The following is a 17,966-nucleotide window of genomic DNA, read 5'->3' as shown; positions in this document are numbered from 1 at the left end:
ACCGCACCGCAGCCCCATGTCCGCGCTCCCCCCCGGCGCCGACATCAAGAGGGCTCTGGAGAACAGCCCCGAGACCAACATCGAGGATGAGCTGCCCGACGGGCCGCCGCAGCCGCGGCCCAAGAACTACCTGCTCCTCAGCATCCTCGCCTGCTTCTGTCCCGCCTATCCCGTTAACATCGTCGCCTTCGTCTTCGCGGTCATGGTGAGTAGCCCCACGCTGGGTGCCCGAGCCACCTCCGGCTTGGGGCTGGGTGTTCGGCGGGGCGACCGCCAGCCCCCGGCGCGGCGCTCCCGGCCGGGACCTGCGGGAGCAAAGCGGGGCTGGAGGAGCTGTCAGGGTAACGGGCACTCAGCCGCCTTTTAACCGCTTGTCCCGGACGCGTGTGGATAAAGGTAGGTGAGGCAGCGAGCCTGAGGGCATCAGCAGCCCCGGCCAGGGTGTCCATGTGGCTGTCCTAGCAGCAGATGAATGCGGAGTAAAAGGCTGTTCAAATTAAGTTCTCAATAACAGGCTATGTAAGGGAGGAAAGCTTATCCCAGTTAATGGGATTTGTTGCATCAACTAACTTGCACACTGAATTGGACACTAGATCTATGTGTGAAAGGAGCAACTGGGCAACTGAAATCTGATTTGCAAAGGAACAGATGTGGTTTCTGCTTCAGCTAGTCAAATATGATTTAAGTGCCTTTTTTCCAGTAAACAGGTTCTTCAGCCTCATCCAAACTCTTTGCTAGAATAAAACACACAACAGTTACAATTGTAGGTTGGTGGCAAAACCTTTTATAAAATTGAGTATTTAGCACACTGAGAGAACAGCCTTACTCCTACAACCCGTAATGATTTGCATAGTCCTTAATAATCCAGCAATCCCGTTAACTTCAGAAAGATTGTTAGAACAGAATCTTCCTCTCTGAGTTAAAAGTTGCAGAGTCAGATCCAGACTTTTCTAATAGTATACATGATCAGTGTTCTCAGTAATACTGCAATGTATTTCTGTTGTTTAGGAGCTGAAAAAGGTTTAAAACATGTTGTGTATTTTCATCCTTTTCTCTGACAGCCAGGCTGAAAAGGTAAGTAAAAATATTATTTCTTTTTGCAATTAAGTATAAGAACAATTCCCAGTGTCTAAAATATACTAAAGCACACACTTAAAACTAGTAAGATTGGTCACAAATCACATTGCTTAAGCTTGAAAATTACTTAAAGGAACTCTTCCACTTTCACAGCCTATTTTGACCAGATAAGTATTAGCTGACTTCCCACCCCCCCATGTTTATTTTCTTTGTTGTTAACTTTATAATATGCTCTTTTCCCTGATTTAGGAAGATTGGGTTCTGCTGGTACCCAGCATCCTTTATCTGTGGACACTATATAAAGTAATGAGAACTGATGATCTGGGGCTGTGAGCATCTGTTCACTGTGATGGTACTTTCACCAAAGCACTGGGGCTGAACAAAGTTAACTGTCAAGGACACAATTTGGCCTCTAAAGATTTTTGCACCCCATATGGAGAAATCTCCACCCACACCCCAGCTGAAGTTCATGCAGGCTTTTGGAGTCAGGCTTAAGTAACTGTCACTGGGGGATATGTAGAAACCAGGGTGGGAAGAGCACTTCCTGAATGCTAAACAGTCTGTGCAGGTCTCAGCTGCCCACTCCCTTAAAGGGGGAAAACAAAAACCAAACCCATAACCTCCACTGTATGTGAATCCTTTGTTTCAACATATTCCTACCTAAAACCTCTCCTTTTCCATGAAAGTAACATGTCCAACTTCTTTTCCACAGCCCAGTACTCCTGCCTTTTAGAGCTGCAACCTGTACCTGCTCCATTAACCTCAACTCCAGGTTCTGCATTTTAACCTATGCTGGGTTTATTTCCACATCTGCTGGGATCTACATCTTCCCTCTCTTTCTCAGCTTGCTTCCTAGAGTTGCTAAGGGTTAACACTGAGATACAGGAGCAGGTTATTTTCTTTTCTTGCAGAAGATACCTTTATAATTTGCAGAGCTTGCATGGGATCTTATGTCAGAAGAGAGAAAGACCCATAAAAGTAGAGTTGTCTATGAATTTCCACTTCCTAGAATGGGTCTAGAAGAAAAAGTCCCATTGGCCCCTAGAAAGAGGGGCATGGTTCAGCACCCTGTTTGCCTGTGTCACGTCCTCCTTAAGTGCTCTCAATTCAGACGATGTTCACTCTAAAAGTAGAGTCTGGGCTCTAACACCCCTCGAATTAAATGACAGATTTGTCTTCGGTCTCTTCTGCTGCTACATTTACAACTCCAGTACTGGTTTCCTCACATCTTTCTCACCTTAACAAACACACACACAAACCTTATCATTTCAGATCTTACCTTCTTGAATATATTTTTAGCATCAACCTCTCTCAAGTTCTCCCTATTGTGATAATAACTTTTCTTGTTCCTTACCTCCTTTGTGAAGGAAATCTATTTTTTGTGATAGGGGTAAGAGAATAGCTGGTAGAATGGACACTCCATGGCATCAGGGCATTGATACATTGGCATTACAAGAGGAGTCCCCCAGTTGCTGGTCACTTGCAGGTGTGAGGATTGCTTGGTGTTTTTAGCAGATGGACATCTGTTTTCCCCAGGGTCCTGGCCAGGACTCCTGGCTGCAGGAGCACTTAGTACTCTCCTGCAGCTCCAGCCAGATGCTATCAGTTCTTCTGCTTCCTATTGCTTCCAGCTGCTATGTAATGCTGCTGCACAATTATTTGGCTCACTCAGCCCCCAGAGGTGCCTCACTCAGACCTTCCCTATTCTTTTCAGCATAGGTGAGACCACAAGCATCAGGGCAGGAGTGTGGGGCAGGTATCACGGTCAGGAGGCTCATGTGACAGAGAGACTTCCACGGTGTGGCTCCTTGTCTGCAGTGATCTCTTTTCCCCCTATTGTGAACCCAAAGAGCACTTAGCTGGCAGTGAGCTGCCAGTTGTATCTGAAACCTGGCTCAGGTGGGTTGACTGTGTTCAACTCATGGAATCAGAGGGAGACTATGAGACAACTCTGGAAAATGAATCAGATACATCTACTACCAGCACTAAGGACTGATAGTTGAACTAACTTTGGCCTTTCTCAGTATGCCATCTTCAGTTGTCTCTATTTCAAATATGTGTATGTCGGACATCATCTAGTTTTATAGAGCCTTAGATTTGTAACAACTTCATAATAGTCTCTCAAAAGCTATTTCTCCCCTGCCTGTTTGCTGCTAACTCCCTCTTTATGTTGACACATTTCTGTTTAATTATTTGCATGTTTCAAACAATGTATGTGGCCAAGCTGCAACAATCTTGGCTCATCTGCCTCTCATAGTAACAAGCTCTTTGCATTTGTTACCCTTGGATTCACATGCCTTGTCTGTAGATTAGTTTCCCTAAGCAAAGACAACAAACAAGAGGGTGGTAGAAGTCACGGAACTTGCTTTCTGAGGGGGTCACTCACCTCTTCTAACTGGGATCCTAAAAAGCCTTGTTCAGTGCGTTGGCTTTGGTTAGGTCAGTGACTAGCACAGTGACCAGTGTTCCTGTACAGCTGTACTTCTCTTTAGGTAGAAAGTTTATTTGGAAAGTTTTTTGTTTATACAGCTTTTCTTAAGTAACTTGTGGGTACCTGGACATCTGACACCATATGGGACAGCCTGTACCTACTTCAGGAGTATTAAACAAGGCTCAGCTGCTCTTCTTAAGCATTTTTGCATGGCCCTTTCCTTTGTGAACTGGTAAGCTTTTCCTCTGCAAACAGACACAGAAGGCCAGCATTGTTTGCATGCCACTATACAACCTGCAGAGCAAACTCCCCTTTCACTGTGCCCTGCTCATCACCTGCTTGCTTGCCAAAAAGCAGAGATCAAGCCTGGTTCTTAATTGCTCCCCGAGTCCCCCTCTTCTTTCTCTTTCTCTGTAAGTTGCTCTTACAGTGAGGAGTCACACTGACCCAGCATGTCTCATTCTTCCTTTGGTCTGAACTATAGAGAGTGTCTCATTTCCAGGCACAGCCAGATAAGGTTTGTTACAGTCCGGCTCATACAAAGCCAGGAGAATGTTGATCAGAGAACATCAGTCTGGTCTGCCCTGGTTTGAGAGATGTAGAGGAGCATTTCTGAAGTAATTGAGTATTCTGAATTACAGCACTCTGGGAACATGGAGCAGAAAATGCACATTAAAAGGGATTAATAGTTTGTAACTAATTCAGTGAATTTCTGCTCATATGAGGTGAAGCTGCTTCATTGTTGAACTGTGAATATCTTTTATAAATAGATGTGTGTGAACCTGGTGAAGTCACTGAGGTTACTCAAGTAAATAAGCAGCTGCAGAACTGTGGCTTTAATTTAGCTTATGACTTCATAGTAAGTGAGGTAGCAGAAACCTGAGAAATCATATGGTATTAGGTTGAAAATGGCTGAAATTGGTTTGAAAAGTTGGACAGCCAAAATGCCTCACACAGATGCTATATTCTGTATATATTGCCTAGCCCTTGGAAACGAACAAACATGACATTTAAGGCTTTAACTGTTAATGTTGTCTATGTCTAATATTGAAAACTGGATGCTTGATTCAAGGGCCGTCTGAAGCAAACAGAAGTAAATGAATTTCAAAGAGCTTTGCATCAGACCCCAACCACTCCCCAAATCTCTTTTCTTCTTGATCGCTGTCTAAGTTATGCTATTTAATTTAACCTCTTAATAAAGCAACTTTCGTCTCCTTCCTGTCTCTCCCAAATCCTCCTCTTTATCATTAATGCCGTTTTTCTCCTCTCCATCATGGATTTGTATTAAAATGACATTATTTATTAAAGTGCACAGGGTGAATTATTTATGTAGTACCTGCAGAAATCACATGGACATTCTCCAGACTTCCTAAATACATTAGTAAAATTGCACAGAACTGCAAGCTGGTGCTGCTGTGTCTTGCTTACAACTCTGTCAGTCTTGATATTGCATATATAGGGAACCGAGTTTAAAGTGTTTGCAGGACCATTCTCTAGATGTCACCCAGAGTGAGTGATGGGTGGGGAGAACAAAGCACGGGGCTGGGGTGTCAGTGATGCTTCACCATCTTGCTCCCTGTAGCCGCAGCTGCATTCATAGCTGCTGAGGGGCAGAAGTCAGCCTGCTCAGGGCCAAGTGATGTTTCTCCTGATACTCCTTTTGTTGATCTTCCCAAATGTATTTTGTGAAAAACCTAAGCAAGCTCTTCTGCAAACAGGAGTGTTGAGAACAGTGGAGTACCTTAGGTGAGAGGAACTATGCCAGCCACCCTTTGTAACAGGAGGCTGCACTGGTGAGGAATCAGAGGTGACATTATCTTATTTGACTAGGCGTTTGTGTCCATCTGCAATTTCCATCTCTTCCCTCTTTCCCCACTATATCGTTTAAGTCCAGCAGCCAACCTCAACAAAATCTGACAGCAGAGCAGAGGTATTAGCAATATTCTTTAGGGAAATAAAATAGAGAAATGTTTAGGCACGCAAGCTTCCAGGAAGAGAAGAAATGTATCAGTGCTCTCTTTAAGGGCCAGAGTGCCTTAAGGGCCAGAGTGCTGCATGAGCAGCTCAGTCTTTCTTAGACACCAGAGAATAAGTACCTGCACTTATCCATGAGATACAATTCTAGGAATACAGGCTTCATTGCTTTGGGACAGTCTTGGCAGAGCGATTTTACTGCAGTGCTAACACCAAGGATGCATCTAGCCCATTAACTTGTGTGTGCTCACTAATTGACAAAACACACAGAGATAATGTCCCTAATTATTTTTCTGCTTGGGAAAAAAGGCTCTGCAACAATGCTTGGTGTCCTCTGAAGTTCATTCCTTTCCTGCCCTCCACAGTCTCATATCTTCACTCTGTTGAAGTAGCTGCTGTTCTGTCTTTGCCGCAAGAAGTGATTTCGTAACTAAAGCACTTCCATGACAGCACTTGGCAATACCTCATCCAGTCGTTTTCTAAAGGCAATATCTGAATTATTTAGTGCACAGAAGAGTTAATTTGATCAGGTCCCCATATTTCTCCCCCTGTATCTCTAATTTCTGGGATACTTCCTGGAATACTGAAGAGATACTAAATAATAGTATGACAAAGAACTGAAGAACTTCCTCAGGGAATCAGGTTAATTATAACCTGATTCCCTGAGGAAGTATGCTGAAATAGTTCAGTAGTGCAATCTGATTAAGAAATTTTCACTTAATGTCATGGTTTATGAGCTCAAACTCTCCTGATCTTGCAAAATAATTCACAGAATCATAAAATCGTAGAATAGTTAAGGTTAGTAATAAGACTATTTTAAAAAATTCTTTGGTAATATCTTATTATTGGGATAGAGTTACTACAAAGTGCATTAGGCTCGTGTAGGAGAATACTTCAGTGTCTTTCACTGAGTCTTCCAAAAATACGGTCTGGTTAAACCAAAAATGAATTCAGAAAAATCTTACAGCCTGTCTCATAAAAGACTTGCAATCTCTGCATGTAATGAATATAAAGCATCTGCTAAATCATGGGTGGATAAAGTGGAGTCTCTTGAGCTAATATCCGTATGTCTGGTGCTATACCTCAGGATGTAGATGATGATAATTTCCAGTGTGCTCAAAAACTTCAAAGGGACAGAATTTCTAGCCCATGAAGATGGCACTTGGATCTTTTGTTCAGATGATCTGTATTTCTTTGGTTTGTTTTGGGTTGGGTTTTATTCACCACCAACAACCTACCTATTAGTTCTTCAAACTTTTTGAAGAATAAACCGTTGGAAAAATAGGAAATTAGTAAGCTTTTTTTTTAAGTTTTCCCGAGGCTTTCTGTAAAAATGCAGCTTACTTATGCTCCTTTTCATGCTTACAGGCCTATAAAGTGTAAGAGTTTATTTCACTGCTGGTGAAGTGGCCAACTAACAGTTCACATATGCTATAGAGATACTCCCAGAGATAAACATAACTAATTTATTCAAGTAGGTGGATTAGACTTGATCTAACAGCTTTTATGCTGTTGTGTACAAGAAAACTCATCATATGACTGTAGCCTCACTACTGAAAATAACAATGATGAAATGAGCAGAACAGAAAACTGGATTCCCTGCTTACCTCCAGCGGGTGGCAGTGGATGTTACAAAGCAAATTGCCATTGTCTGAAGTTCTTCCTACAGGACCAGTGTGCAGAGAACTTAATGTTAGTTCAAAGCAGTCACGTTAGTTTGTGCACAGATTTCTGTTTAAAAAAGTCGCAAGCTCTGTTTCTCTTTTACAGGCTTTAAACAGTTATAATCAAGGAGATATGGAAGGCTCAAAAAGACTGGGTCGCAATGCCCTCTGGGTTGCTGTTGCATCAATCATCATCGGCCTTGCTGTCATTGGAATCTACTGCGTAGTTCATTTCACAACGGTAAGCACAGTGCTGCTAGTTCCAATGCAAACACTTCTCTGCACAGGCTTCAGAATAAGAAACTAAAGATTATCAGAACTATCCACTAACGTTAAAATGCATTTTTTCCAAAAGAGAAATTTTTACTTCTTTTGCAATTTAGGAAATTCTGTTGTCTGTGGTTAAATGCAAATGACTCTGTCTCAGCAGCAGTGATTTTCTAGAAACTGCTGCAGCTCCCATTGGTGTTTCCAATTTAGGCCAGTTGCTTTTTGTTTACTTCTGCCACTCAGTTTCATCATGTGCAAGACCAAGTGCACAGAAATCCTTAGATTTCAGGTAATAGAGTCCCCAGGTGCTAATTTTCAGTCTCATAATCTGTCCAACATATATTCTTAACTTTGCAAGGGAAGGTGGCAGCCGATTACTATTTTAATGTTTGATGCTAAGGTGACCATAACTATATCAAAAGTGACCACAAATGTCATTTTGACTTGGCTTGCTATGGGGTAGGGTTGTTCACTCTCAGTGATGTGTGATTGTGACCTGCCTTCCTACACCTGGAACAACAGTGGACAAATGGATCTCTATGTACAGTGGTCACCCAGATGGATTATAAGCTTGTTTGGAAAAGAGGACAAAAGTAATGGGGTTATGATAAAATAAGCAAGATTATGCAACAGTATGTTCTTTTCTCCATAGTAACATGCACTTCCCATTAAAATAACCAATTTAAATCCATTTATTAATGGATGTTTTTGCTGAAGACCCTTTCAGTGCACTGTACAAACTTATGTATAAACTATAAACAGAGATCACCTCATCCACCACTGAAATGCAAACATCTCCAGAGAGTGGAATGGAGTGGCTGGTTAGAAGAATGCCATGCTGAACTACAGCAAAGTTAGTGGAGATGGGGTCCATTTCTGTAGGATATTAGTGCTGCAGGATCAGAAGCTTACTGTGTATTCATTCATTTCCTATGCATTATGCAAGCATGAATCTTTCTTTGGTTCAGCTTGTGTTCAGTTTGCTCAGCCCTCACATATCTAAAACCAAGCCACTTCAGGCGGGGTGTGCCAAGTTTTGTAACTGACAGCAGCAGTAAATTCCTCTCGTTGCTTCTGCTACCTCACTCATCATTCCTCAGACAAGGATAGCAGCTCAATAACTGACAGACAGCACTGACCTGAAGCATACAAACATTAACCAGGGCACACTACCTACATTTAGTTGTAGTCAACATTTCACTTCTGCTACAGTAAGACCCTGTGTGCTGAACATGTGCATGCTGCTTTGTGCTCACTGCCAGATATTAGTGGTAGTTAGCACTTTATATGTAGCTAGTATTTGTAAGCACCTCTCTCTCCCTACCCTTAAGGAAGTAAGTAGCAGGGTACTACCTGTAATATGTGCCTTCCTGTCATATGACTTTGGTTTTTTCTCAAGTTTTGTCTTTTGAGGATTTTTTAAAAGTAGTTTTAGTTTCCATGACCTACACATGATTTTTTTTCCTGAAAGTTAGTTTAGACTTCAGCAATATCTATGGAAAACTTGACCTTTCCAGGGTTCATTATTGCGTATTTTATCCACATGAAACTCATCAGCTACTGTATTACCCAGTTGCTCTTGCTGACATTCCTTATGGCTTCTTTTGCTCTTCAAAGGGTAAAAACTCTTATTGCAAATTACCATTGGGAGTATCCCCTTGTATTCCATATTCTTATGTATCTCTCCCTAGAGCTTGTTTACCATCCTACCATCCCATTTCTAATCTGTGCTGGTACTTTATCTTCTCCCATGACTGCTGGAGCTTCTCACAGGGGATGTTACTTGAGTATTCATAAACCCTTTGATAAACTTCACTTGCTCATTCTGATTTTCTCATGATCCTGCTGGCAGTATCAAAGATGCAATGTGTAATTAGCTTCAGGGCTGGATAAGCCTCAGGAGTTCTTCTGCCATGTCCCAGGCCTGAGCTTCTGGAATGCAACAAACTTGAGACATTCAAGTCAGGTTGGCAGGAGGGAATCTCTATCAGTCGTTACTCAACTTTTCCTCTTGGTACAGAAACTTGGTTCAGGGTCAACCGGCTCTGAATTCTCCTTCAAACAACTCTTCAGTTTCACCCAGGGGGCTGGCTGCACGTGTCGTGGAGGATCTGCAGGAGAAGAAGGAACCTTCTTCTGCAAAGTCACAAACTTCAGGCCTTCTCCATCCTGGAAGTCTCCATTCAGCCCTAGTTCAAGTGTAGTCTTTAGTTGTTCATCCTTTACTTTGTGGAGCTCAGGCACTCTCCTCTGCAGAGTCTCTGTGCAGACCCTGTTGGTCTCCTGTTTGTACATCCTGATTCCTGCAGTTTGCTCACGTCCTCCTGAAGCCCTTTTCTCTGGATACTCAGTGCTTCATTCAGAGTACAGCTCTCACCAGAGAGGCCACCAGTGTCCCAACCCCAAAAACAGGCAGCAGTCACTCCCTGCATCTGCAGCGTGGACAGCTTCATCTTCCTTCCAAAGCTCCATCTGTGTCAAGGCATCTGATATGCCAGACAGTTGCTCTAGCAGTTTTGGGCACCGTGCCCTGTGCCTACTGCTGCACAGTCTCAAGCAGTCCTTTGCTGTCTTCAATGGTTTCTAGGTCTCCTTCTGTGCAAACTCACATCTTAATGGCTCAAAACCCTCTTTGCCACTCTTGAGCATCTCTCATTGAAAGCACTGTGAATGAGCACTTGAGTACTTCTCCATCTCTGGATGCAGATTCCTTCAGCATCCACTGAACAGTAATTTCCTCTCTATGAATGGTATTTCTAGACCACTTCAATGAGATCATTGCCTAACTTGCTGAATTTCAGTAGCCTCTGAGTATCAAAACCCATATGCCCTATTAAAAATTCAAACCAAAGTTATCTGTTCTCACATCTCCTCTTCTGGCTTTCCAGTACCCAAACCTACTACGTGTTTCATCTTGCTTGGGAAAGGGGTTAAGTCTTGTGCTTTAAGCAGAGCTGAGAAGGGCTCCCATGGTACTTCACATGGCTCATGGTTGAGGTAGAAGCTGCAGAGAGAGGAAGTGCAAGAAATTATTTCTTTGAACAAACAGTGACATTATACCCCCAGTAATACCCTCACTAACGCTGGTAGACTTTGGGAAGAGGAAGACCCCTTCAGTTCTCAGAAAATTCCTACCTCTGAGCCCCAAGCTGCCCCGCTTGGCTTCTTTGGTGTATTTAGTTGCAGAGCAATGGTAGCACAGGAGTAACAGCAGGTGACACCTACATCTGCATGGAGAAACAGCCTTGACTTTTCATTTTGGAGATTTACTCAGGGCTTCTACTGGTGCCTTGGAGAGTCTCATTTGTCTTTAACACTGGCATGTTATCTTTAGCAAACATATATTAAGATATATAGTGATACACACACATATATATAGCCTGGAACAGGCCCACCCAACACTTGGGAACCATTTACCTTCTGCAGTCATGACCCTGCATGTAGACAAGGGGGAGCTGTCTCTTGCATCACTGGAGTTAACAGCCCAGCAGTAAAACTTGTCTGTCTTGATCACTGTAAACTGGTGTGTTCCTTGTTATACTGAGGAATCACTGAGTGCTCAGCTGTGATATGTGCTCAATCAAAGCTGTCCCTCATTCCACACCAGGCCAAATTTATTCTTAATCCATTCTGTAACTTTCACCCTTTCCTGTCAGCTTCTCCTGCACTCCTACCTTGCCAGTTCTGAATGCTGAATTACACTTCCACTGCTTGCTCAGATGTAGCTTAAACCAGTATTTGCATCACCACTGAGTCTAGCCCTGACTATGTGCCCATAGGCATGTTGTCCCTCAAGAACTGCAGTGAGAAAAGGGACATATGTCCTCCATAAGGAGACATCCCTAGGAACTGCAACAGTGCAGAGCTGCGTGCCACAGCCTGCATGTGGCCTTAGTCTGATGTCCTTGGCTTAAGACACACACACACCAAAAAAAAGGGGCGGCTGCAAGGTATGAAAAAAGTTTCTATTCAGACAGACAAAACAGACACAATCTCTTTGGCTTGGGAAAGACTTAGGAATCTGTAGTTAAAGGCAGTGAAATAGTGATTATTTGTTGTCTGTTATGGATGTGATGAAGGGGCACCAGAGGAAAGCAGCTTTAAACGAGAAGGAGGTACTTTCCACGTGACATAGAGTGCAGCTGTGGGACTTCTTCCTTCCAGTTGCTGTGGATGTAAAGAATACTAATTACTTGAAACAGCAACAAATGAAGTTACAAAAAGAAGCTTAACTTCAAAGATGCAGATATAATCTCAGGCTCAGAAAGTTTCTAAGCTTCAGATTGCCAAAGCTGGAAGAGAGAAATATCTCCCTGAGTGTAGCCTTTTCTGATACGGTCCCTTTAGGCGTTTGTAACATGTCACTGTCAAAGATGGGATGCTGCAAAGATGACTGTTTGCTCTGATCCAGTACCATGCTCTTTCATGAAGCCTCTTAGTAGCCTTTCCACTGACTTGGATAACTTTGGAGTCAGCCTTCCTGCCTCTTCCCAAGTATTTTGATCAGTAAAAGCTGATGCTTTTGTCAGTGAATGAGGGCTCTCCAGTAGTTCACAATCTGTGTTTTCAGAGCAGACTCCAAATTTTTGGGACAGATTGCGAAGTCTGTTTTGTTTTGCTTTTTGATAACACAAGACATTTGGTATCTTTGGTTTCCATTTGAGTCCCACTGGTAGGAGTTAGGGAAACACGATCCTGGGCCGGAACCACCTTAATTGAAGGAGACCCCAAGTATCCCAAATCCTTTTCTTAAGCGGTTCTCAACATGTCATATTCTACTTCATGCTACCACAGGAATCATGCATTGTTCTTTCATGGCTGGGTTTGCTGCATAGCCTCTTCTTAGTCTGAAACACTATGCAGCTTCTTACAGCACATACTTCTGGACTATCTATCTCTAGTGTCTGAGTGATGCTTGACAGTGCTGCTCAGGGCAGAACTAGAGCTTGCCTGAGTTTTGCTTCCCAGCTGAGCCACAACACATAGCATATAAAGCCCATGGGTTCTGTACACCTCTCTTGTGGTTCTCTGCAGCCCAGGCAAGTAGGAGCGAGCCAAGTAGAAATGTGGAGAACTACTAAGTAAAGTAAGTAAAGACAGGAGTCTTTTCTGTAGAGCTCTGACTGAGGCTCTTTGATACGAGGAAGGGTAGCCAAAGTACTGAAAGAAAGGAATGCAAGAGACTCCTGCCAATGGACCAGCATGCTAGACTTCTTAAATTCACATCAGAAGTTCATTGTTTATGTTGAAGCCCAGGGCCCCAGGCAGGGTAGAATTATCTTCTGGTAATAACTTCTGTAAGAAAGGCAGTTGTGTCCAGTGACTACGGAGTTTTGTGCAAGCCACTGTGATATTTTAATGCTTTCGTAGAGGAGTGTGAACTTCTGACCCCTTCTTTAATCTCACTTGATCTAGAACTTCACCCCAAGGAAGTCATAGAAATACCACCTGTCAGCATGGCTCTGAAGGAGCACAGAAACAGCCAGGCTGTGAGGGAAGTACTAGCTTGTACTGTAGGGTCTTTAATCAAGCATACGTGCAGTAATGCTACATTGGTGATTACTGGTAGAAGGAAAAGGAGTAAGCATTTAGCCTGTGCACCAGGGACATGTATACATATATTTTTCCTAGAAATAATTCTTCAGGGGGAAAAGGCATACAAGATTATTTTTAATATCTCTGCTGTCCCCTTCCTGAGGTTCTCAAAAGCCTTTGAAGCCATTTCACTGAGTGACTGTCTCTCAGACACAGAATAAACTGAGTAAGGTGACAGGAATTGCACAGCCAGCCTCCAGATTTTTACATTGCCAATCCTCTTCATTGTACCTTACCATAGGGATAAAAAAAACAGTCAAGGAAGACTACCTGCCTTTTGCTGCAGGGATTGATCTGCCAGTAACTGACAGAGCACAAAGTCTGAGGTCAGGGAATTCCTATTGTCTTTTACCCACATTAGTTCTTGGTGTCCACCTAGCCAGTGTGCTCATACTGCTGCTTTTCTCTCAGCAGTGACACTAACTGTTCACCTCCTTGGTACCCTGCTGCTTGTTACTGGGTTTGTAAAAACCTAAGAGCTTAAAGTCCTCCACCTGTCTATCAAACATGTTCAGTGAGCTCAGAGGCTGAGTAGTGGGCAGACACATATACAGGCACAGAGGCAAACCACCTTTCATCTGTGAAAGGAGGAAATGTCCCCACAATAGATTCTGCCCATTGGAGTCCTGAGTAGCATCCAAGAGACAATCAACAAAGGAGTTAATGCTGTATGGAGGATATATTTACTATTTAGTGCCTCATGCCCTAGATTCCTCTGTAAGGAGCTGCTAAAAGGCAGCTGCCTGATGGAGAAGATATCTTGGACTTCAGTAGAGAGCCCACCATCCAGGGACAAGCCAGTGGGATCAGTACATCCGTGGGTAATGTCTGAGACCTACCCCTACACAAGAATTTGAGGGAACTTCTCAGATCTTTCTTAATGCAGATACATGAGGGGTTACCCAGTCCTTTTAAAATGTCTGTCATGTATTGTTGTTGTATTTACTAACTTGTCTACTGCTGATAGTATAGTTCTTGCCTGACTGTTTTATGTACCACTCCAAGGAAGCAGAGATGCTGTTGACCTCATGAAGCTTTGTCAAATAAGAGCCCATTTCCTGGCAATGAAAGATGCTAACTTGCATTGATTCAGGTAACCCAGTTTAAAAATGCAGTTCAGATTGACAGATGACTAGTGCCATTAGAAACTTTGCTCTGATTCAAGTCTGTATTGAACCACTAATCTACAGGGATATTTGTTAAGAGAACAAGTGCCACTAATGTGGAATAATGTATCCATTAGATCTGTAGAATTAATAATTTAAGCTCACAGGGCAAACTCTCTGTCTTTTCCTCCTTTAAAAATACATATTTCTGTGTCCTTGCAGTATGCTATATGAAGACCGGGAATGCACGTGGATGATATCATCATGTAAATCTCAGGAGGGGAAAAAGAAGAGAAGGAAACCATTCCAGACTGTTAGATTTGACCCTACAAGTCTGCAGAGGCATGTTGCTGGTGGATGAACTGATAGTCCAGTTAGTTAATCAGCATGACATGACCAGGTTTTCAAATTATTTATTTATAAGAAATCTCAGTATAAAGCAGCATTTTCTCTTTTACCCTAATGTATAACGAGATCTTGCCCTAACAACTCCCTTTTCTTTCTCATTTACTTGGAATGTAGGCTGGATCCATGACGTTCCCTGGCTGACCCTAGCCAGACAAAGCCAACATATCTAGACTGTTTATAGTGCACAATGTAAGATCTGATGCACAGCCCGCTGAAGCTGGTAGAAGAATTCCTGTTGTCTCTAGTGGGTTTTGGATCAGGCCATTAAGGATTTTTTCAATACTTTAAAATAGTCTCAACATACCACAGTCATAACCATGGGTTTGTGATTCGATCCTGCTGTGAGATATTATAGTGCCTGGGCGTACTCTGACTCAGCGGCTGCTTTCTTCTGTCATCCTCAGCTTTTAGGTCTTTACCTTGGATTTTTAACCACCTGGGACCGATTCAATCACTTGATTATTAAGAGACACTCTTCTTCCATAGCATCCGTGTTTTATTTCATGTTTCAGTTTTGTTTTGTTGTCTTTCATTGTTGAACTCCCTTGACTTAGCTCGAGTCCTGCATTAAAGTTGCACTTGATCATATTTTCATCTTTAAACTTCACATATGTAAAAAGCTCCTTTTTTTTTTTATCTGACAAAAGATCTTTTTAAATCTTCGTCCCTTTGTTATTGTTCCTCTGGCAAGTCACATTATTTCATTGTGTTCTGTTTTGTCCATGTCTTTTTTCTTTAGTTCTTCCTCTCATCTTGCTATGAATAATCTATATATCAATGCAGTTAGAGGTGGACAGACTTTTGTACCCTTATACTCTTGCTGATCCTAAGATATTACTTAGTGAACAGCCTTAGGTTACAGAATCGATGGCCTCTGAATTACTGCAGTTTCTTGATAGCTTAGGAAAATTCAGCATGGGACAACTGCTTTTATTTGCTGAAAACTGTTTCAAAGAATATATTCGTTTTGTCACACAAATTCGCCATGTTAAAAGGAGTAAGCTCTGGTGAGCATTAAGATACGGCTACATCTTCAGTGGTTGTCACTCCATTTGCTGTAATTGTTACTACATCTTCAAGCAAGCTATACCAACTTACACTTCCTGTTCTTGCACTAACATAACTCTGGACTGACTACCCAGAAATGCATGGGAGTTTTTCAGGTGCAAGTGAGAAAACAATCATGCCTGGCAGGAGTACAACTACCTGTTTAAAAAGAAATAGTCTCCTAGAAACCTTTACCTTTTACAGCATATGCCTGGAAGTAGCATGTATTTTCTGTGCCTTGGTATTATTCTTGTAATGTGCTTTTTTGCTTTTCTTTCTGTTTTTCATTGAAGTCAGTGATGCATTGCCTGTCCTTAATGATTCCAGTGTAAAACTTCCCAAACACTGGTGAAATCAGTTGATTTCTTCAGCATTTACACTGATTGATTGGATTTGTCCACATGGGAATCTTGCCACTGATTTTGATGATCCCAAGAACTGGCTGTTTTGTGAACTCCTTTTTGGTTTCTGAATACTATTTCAGTGGTCTGATATGTCTTGTGGGACTTTTAGTAGCTTGCCTTATTATCAGATATGATAGAACTGTAATTGAGAAGTGGAATAAAATTACTTTTAATTCATGTCCATTCTGGTATGTGGGAACTGTCTTTCCTAAGTGTTGTTGCCTCTTCTATTTTACAGAGTAATATCCCTTTTCCTAACCTGGGATAGTTTCAGAATAAAGTGAATCAGAGCAAAAGAGCAAAAGCAGGATTTCTGGCCCATGTGATACTATACAACCAGCCTGTAGGGGAGATAGTACATATTCAGAAGTTACTAGAGATCACTTAATGCTCAAAACATCAACAAGGTAGGCTCTTTGCTTCATTTTCAAAATTGCATCCAGAAAGAGTGTTGAGGCCTTTTCCAAATGGTCCCTTTGGGGCTTTCCTGCCATGAGAGGAAAGTAGTCAAAGGAGGTCACCAAAGGAGGTCTCTCAGCAGGTAACAGAGGTCACATTTCCACCACTTTGAATTGCTGGCATCAAAGTAAGCACTACTGCATTGCTGTAGTAATAGTTTTCTACGTGAGAGAAATCAAAGCATGTACAAAAAGTTTCATCCTTCTGCAGAATATTAAACTCCAGTACTGTAAACTGAACCACAGCTAGTTGGGTGAAAGGGGAGAAACATTTCCAAAGTTACCTGGGTACTAGAGGATAGGGTTAGGCAACTTGAAATATGTTTTGAAAGTGCCTAACAAGGATTTAGATCAATAGGAGTTAGACACCTGATTTGTTCAGATGCTTTTGAAAACCATACTGGAAATCTAACTTGCATCTTGATGCTCGTAAATATCTTTGAAGTCTCGCTCTCAATATAATTGAGGATTAAGCCATTGTATCTTCAGTGCTTCTGAAGATAAATGTTGCTACCTTGCACTGCTATTGATTGGTATAAAAATAAAGGCTTTATATTAAACCACTTAATGTGACAGAGAGGGGAAAATGCAGCAATTCCTCTAACATCCTTTAGTGCTTCTATGTCATAGGTAATCTTATTTTTGCTTTACTAATGTACTGGTATCTGTTCATTTATTTATGTTTACATAAATTTTAAAGCATGTTTGAGAAATGCAGTCAAATGCAGTCAAACACAGCTTGTGCTGGAAATGGATATAATCCTTGTGCAACCAAATGGTTCTGGCATAGGTGTGACAGACCCATACAAAGTCAGGTAACGGACACAGGAAAGCTAAATGGCATTTTACTGCTCAAATCAGCAAGACCTCTGGTGACAGCAGTGGGTGTGGAAGGAGAATGCAGTTGTCTGGCTGAAGAATTAAGGGGGCATATGAACAAATTTCATTATCTCTGGCAGGCTCTGGAAATTGCTTGTTCTTCACAATCATGCATCTAGATTTAGACCTGGTCCATTATTATTTTGCATTGCACTTACCATTTTCTGGTGAAATAAAAAAAGAAGAAAGACCTCTCATGTGTTATGGTATTTCATGAAATAAGGGGGGAAAAGCAGTAAAACACATTTCAACTCAACATCTGTGTCCTGGGCAGCTGAACAGAGTCTTTCTTCCACAAAGCTGCTCCAGGCTTCCATTTTTTGATGCAGTCTTCCTGCATGCTGAAGGCACCAACTAATGCCTGAAGTCCAACTCTCTTTTCCTTCCTGCATGTATTACAGGCAGAGACAGATGGAAACTTGAAAATGCTGGCCTCAGCTCCTGGATCATGTTAGCATCTTCCACATCTTACAGGGCAGCTGCATTCTGCATAACACCGGCGTGCATGTATCTTGATATGTAACCCTAGAAGAGGGCGTCTAAATATAGGTGGAGTTTCTTTGCTGCCATGTGAAGGGGGTCAGCCAGACACTTAAACAACATGTGGTGTATGCTCCATCAGATTGCACAGAAAAAAACCACCAAGGGGACAA

General features: G+C 42.2%; 1 protein-coding gene across 1 annotated transcript; it reads left to right on the top strand.

Moving 5' to 3' along the window:
- Positions 1–16: 16 nt before the first annotated feature.
- TMEM233 (transmembrane protein 233) lies at positions 17–15,008 on the top strand. The gene is made up of 3 exons (XM_030501992.1): positions 17–205; positions 7,253–7,387; positions 14,340–15,008. Exons 1-3 carry the CDS (start codon positions 17–19, stop codon positions 14,349–14,351), a joined length of 336 nt encoding a protein of 111 aa, XP_030357852.1. The 3' UTR covers positions 14,352–15,008.
- Positions 15,009–17,966: the final 2,958 nt, after the last annotated feature.

This window comes from Strigops habroptila, chromosome 11 (assembly GCF_004027225.2).
Source record: "Strigops habroptila isolate Jane chromosome 11, bStrHab1.2.pri, whole genome shotgun sequence".
Taxonomy (NCBI): Eukaryota; Metazoa; Chordata; class Aves; order Psittaciformes; family Psittacidae; genus Strigops; species Strigops habroptila.
The sequence above is the reverse complement of the archived record's forward strand: the minus strand, read 5'-3'. Positions and strand labels throughout refer to the sequence as shown.

Coding starts and splice junctions, on each gene's coding strand:
- TMEM233 (XM_030501992.1), top strand. CDS start 17: ATGTCCGCGCTCCCCCCCGGCGCCGACATCAAGAGGGCTCTGGAGAAC. Junction 206..7,252: donor CCTTCGTCTTCGCGGTCATG/GTGAGTAGCCCC, acceptor TCTCTTTTACAG/GCTTTAAACAGTTATAATCA.